The sequence below is a fragment of the Vespa mandarinia genome, chromosome 9 (assembly GCF_050613455.1).
Source record: "Vespa mandarinia isolate Hongniang chromosome 9, ASM5061345v1, whole genome shotgun sequence".
NCBI lineage: Eukaryota > Metazoa > Arthropoda > Insecta > Hymenoptera > Vespidae > Vespa > Vespa mandarinia.
Genome location: NC_140818.1, coordinates 732,501 through 737,170, shown reverse-complemented (window position 1 = coordinate 737,170; position 4,670 = coordinate 732,501). Strand labels below are relative to the sequence as shown.

The window sequence follows — 4,670 nt, the reverse complement described above, 5'->3', positions numbered from 1 at the left end:
AAGTATAGTTAAATGTGAGATAAAATTGAGTGAATTAGAAAGAGAAAGAAAGTATATATATTCATACATATATACATACATACATATATACATACATGCATACATACATACATTCATATATATATATATATGCTGAGATAAAACGACCACCCTCATGGAGCGGTAGCGCCAATACGTGGGTGTGCTGGTAAAAATCTCGTCTTTGCGAGCAGAGAACACGCCGAGGAGAGGAAGGACACGCGCTTACGCATACATAGACATTGAAAAAGGAACGAGGGAGCGCGCGCACACACTCACTCAAGCCTCTATCGTTTCGCTGTCCCTGTCCGACGAAAGACCCCAACACTTGACTCTCATCGTGAAACCAAGTCACATTACACGTTCGCCCTCCGACCTGACCGTTCCATGACCGTGATCATCCCTTAAAAATTTTACAAGTTTGACGTATTTTATTCGTTATCATTATCTCAATTATCAAATTTAAAAGAGGAGGATTCTTACGATATTCCTTAATGTCGAGTTTTTAAGATTTAAACGAACGTTCGGCGTGTTGTCTTGAAAGTGTCAAATAAGTTCACTTTGAGAAACGAGTGATTCGAAATTATTTTCTATTCAAAGAAGAGGAAAGATAAGTAATATTGATCGATCAAAAATTTTCTACGTTCTGCGTTTCTAGGATCTTCGAAGCTAGGAATCTAAACGAACGGATAATGCTTTAGAATGTTGTCCTCTTCAATATCGGCTACTCCGTTCAGCGTACGTGATATCCTTAACGAGGATCAACAGTTTGCAGTAATGGAGTGTTATCCTCATCATCAACATCAACCTCATCATCAACAACAACAACAACAACAGCAACAGCAACAGCAACAACAACAGCAACAGCAGCAGCAACAACAACCACAACAACCTCATATACCACAGGATTATTACGCGTACAACGTGGTGCCTGACAATAATTGGGACACGGACAAATTCAAGGAACAAGGGGTGCCTGGTTATTCTCATTATTCCGAATTAAATCATGTACATCAGCTGAGTCAAGTCGTCCCGCCTTATCAAGAAACTCCTGTCACCGAAGATGGTTAGTCACGTTTTATTTATTTCTTATCGAGTTATATATATATAACATATATATTATATATGTTTGTCTGACAAAAAAATAGTATTTGAAAGTACGATAATTCAAATTAATTAACTTTAACTATTAAAATAAATTGACGTATGTTTATGTAAATAAGAAATTATATTCTGTCTTGAAAAAGTTTTACGATCATCGAAATGAAACTTTCAAGCCTTGAATGTTTTGACTTTAATTTTAATGAGTGAATAAAATTCGTACTAATTTAATCTATTACGAGTTCATTGATAATTAATTAAACTTATAGAAATAATTTAATAATTCCATTTTTCTTCAGGGAACATCGTGACGTCAAGCAAAACGGAATTGCGAAAGAGTCAGTCCGGTAAAAGAACGAAAAGAAAACCAAGAGTATTGTTTTCGCAGGTGGGTAAATATTTGAAAACAATTTTTAAAAGAATGAAAAACTTTCGTTTGATATCGTCCAAGAAAAAAAATTCATTAAAAAAGAAATTCGATGTTTATTTCATTAGACACAAGTTTATGAATTGGAACAACGTTTCAAGCAACAACGATACCTAAGTGCACCGGAACGTGAAATGTTGGCGCAGAGTTTGAAGTTGACAAGTACTCAGGTGAAAATCTGGTTCCAGAATCGTCGTTACAAGAACAAACGTGCGAGACTCGAGGACGCTGAGAAACTTCAGGCACAAGGTATGAAGAATCAATCGTTGAAGAAAATTTCTGTACCCGTTTTGATAAAAGATGGTAAACCGAACGTTCACGAAGCTTACAACGTACCATATTGGTCGAACGTCCGACCGGACATGTCAATGAACATTCAAGGAGACTTTAGAAGTTCTGAATCGATCGTTAGATTGAGCCCAGAGTTCAGAACAAGTTCGAGCGAGATGAGAATGGATTCGAATATCAGTCCGGAGTACAGAAATGAAGTCAATTCTGATCATAGCAATAGGTCTGTACTTAACATTGACGTACAACAAAGACAACAAATGTTGCCGAACAACGAATACAGGTCCAATTACGTTACGGATATTCGTCCTGGTGTTCACGAGTGTGTCAGAACGATCAAGACCGAATACAAAGGTACAACAAATCCTGTTAACGACGTAACCTTTCCCGATTTGAAATGTGTACCGGCGGATAACAAAATGGTAGCCGAGTGTCGAGCTGGTATAATGGATGTCTCCAGTACCGAGTATGGTTTCACGAATTATATCAGTCCGTTGAATTATCCGATGCAATATGTGAACACGATCGACGCACAAATATCGTCAGGAATTGATCAAAATCTTCAACGATTGTGGTAAATCGAAGATTAACACTGGTGATTTTACCTACGACGTACGAACTTAAATAAGTGTTTACATTTTTTTATTGACGAAAACACATCGACCAATGAAATCCGATTTTTGGATTAATTATTAGATTGTAATATTAATAGAGAAGACAAAAACGAAGACGATATTGATGGAACGACGAATCTCCGAAATTTTTATCAAAACCATTAATTTTTCTTTTTCATTTCTTTTTTTGTTTCTTTTTTTCTTTTGTTTTCGTTTTTAAGGACACTCTCCACGATCAACTAAAGAGGTATAAATAATAATTAAGTTTTACAATTAGATTATTTTCTAAACGTCAGCACGTATTATAATTGTAGTTATCACTATAGAAAAGAAAAAAAAAAAAGAAAAAAAAGTTAATTCAAGAATTTAGTTATTTAGTAGTTATTGGCAGCTGTTCTATTACTTCTTTTTTTCTTTCTTTTTTTTTTGTCTTATAACTTTAGTTAGGTAAGCTTTTTTTCTTCTTCCTCTCACTCTCTCTCTCTCTCTCTTTCTCTTTCTCTCTCTCTCTCTCTCTCTCTCGCTCTCTCTCTCTCTCTCTATTTCTCTCTCTCCCTCCATCTTTTTATCTCTTTCTCTTTCATTCTCACTCACTCTCGGAGAAATCCAAGGATAGTGCCTTGAGTGGCCGCAACGGAAACCGCTTCAAGTGGTTTTTGCGGAAACATTTAGTTCAATATTCCGCGTAACTCGCGTCCCATCGTAAAATTCTTTTTTTAGATCATTCAGACCGTTCGAAGTGGCCCGAAACACCTGACCGTCGCAATCGTTATATATATATATATATATATATATATATATATATATATATATTTACGAAAAATCTTTAATTGATCTCGTATTTCGAATCTTGTAGGAAGTAAAAAGAAAAAAAAAAGAAAGAAAAAATATTCGATTTCTTGATCGAAAAATTTTAAACGCCACGGTATAGACTTCCTTCGTATCATAAAATAAATTCAAGATCCTATATTTCTTTTTATCGTCCTTCAGGATTTACGAAGCCAATGTTTAACATACATACATACGTCCCACTTGAACTCGATTAGCGTCACTCTCGGCTATACACACCTTCCATCATCCGAGAAGTGATTTTCTTTTTTCATCGCGAACTATTAAATTTTGTTTTCCTTTTTTTCTTCTCAATACGCAAAAAAACGCACGCATAGATATATACAGATATTTGTGGATGTATATATGTACGTATGTATGTATGTATGTATGTATGTATGTATGTATGTATGTATGTATGTATGTATGTATGTATGTATGCATATATGTTGTATGTATGTGTGTACGTATAAATAAATCTAAGACGGAAAGAAGGAACAAAGAATTAACAATGTGGATATAAAGATATAAAGAATGAGAATATAGAAAGAATTGGCGATAGAGAATTTAATAGAAATAATATGGCAAAACGGCATTTATAAATAGGTGAGTTCTGACAGCTTGAGCTAAGCCATGGGTGCCTTTTAGGTTATCGCATGAGCACGACGGGTCATCTGGCAGTCAAGTGCCCCGTACGTAGACGACTTTACGTCGGTGTGCATAACGTGTGCTCGTGTAAGAACTTGGTGCTCTCCTTGTAATCGTGTTTCGTGGTGCTACCGACGCTATAAAGGGCCATGGGAACATGCTGATAAAAATGTCAGTCTTAATTTTATAAAGATCGAGCGCGAACCTTCCCACGTGATCGTGATCATGACTTATTATATGGACTACGTAACTATGTATGTATGGATGTACGTATATATGTATGTATGTATAGATGTATGTATGTATGTATGTACGTATGTATGTATGTATGTATGTATGTGTGTACGTATGTATGTATGCATGTAACTAAATGAAAAACAAAGAGAAAGCAATGATTGTGTTGCGTTTTTATCTTTTGATTTGAAAAAAAAAGTATTAAGTTTAATCATACATCTTCGACTCGATGTAAAGAACGATCTGTGTAAATAAAATAATAAAATAAGCAAATTTTCATGAAAAATTATTGTTTGTTTTTATTTTATTATATTGTTATATTTTATTTTATTATTAAATTATATTGTTTGTTTTTTTTTTCTTTCATCTACAAATTTCTACGATTATTATCCTCAAGGAGTAATATAATGTTTTTTTTTTTACTTTTCTTCATAATATTAATTAAATAAAATTATTTCTTTATTGAATTTTCTTATCTAATAATACATCTTCATCTTTGAACCGCATACGGA

The 4,670-nt window shown here is 34.2% G+C and overlaps 1 protein-coding gene across 1 annotated transcript; it reads left to right on the top strand.

Annotated features, from left to right (window-relative positions):
* The first annotated feature begins 370 nt into the window (after positions 1–370).
* LOC118446430 (uncharacterized) lies at positions 371–2,533 on the top strand. The gene is made up of 3 exons (XM_035877083.2): positions 371–1,084; positions 1,419–1,507; positions 1,615–2,533. Exons 1-3 carry the CDS (start codon positions 721–723, stop codon positions 2,410–2,412), a joined length of 1,251 nt encoding a protein of 416 aa, XP_035732976.2. The 5' UTR covers positions 371–720; the 3' UTR covers positions 2,413–2,533.
* The last annotated feature ends 2,137 nt before the right edge of the window (positions 2,534–4,670 follow it).

Excerpts from the sequence above, each read along its gene's own strand:
- LOC118446430 (XM_035877083.2), top strand. The coding sequence starts at position 721 with ATGTTGTCCTCTTCAATATCGGCTACTCCGTTCAGCGTACGTGATATC. Across the intron at positions 1,085-1,418 it reads AACTCCTGTCACCGAAGATG|GGAACATCGTGACGTCAAGC; the intron begins GTTAGTCACGTT and ends ATTTTTCTTCAG. Across the intron at positions 1,508-1,614 it reads CAAGAGTATTGTTTTCGCAG|ACACAAGTTTATGAATTGGA; the intron begins GTGGGTAAATAT and ends TTATTTCATTAG.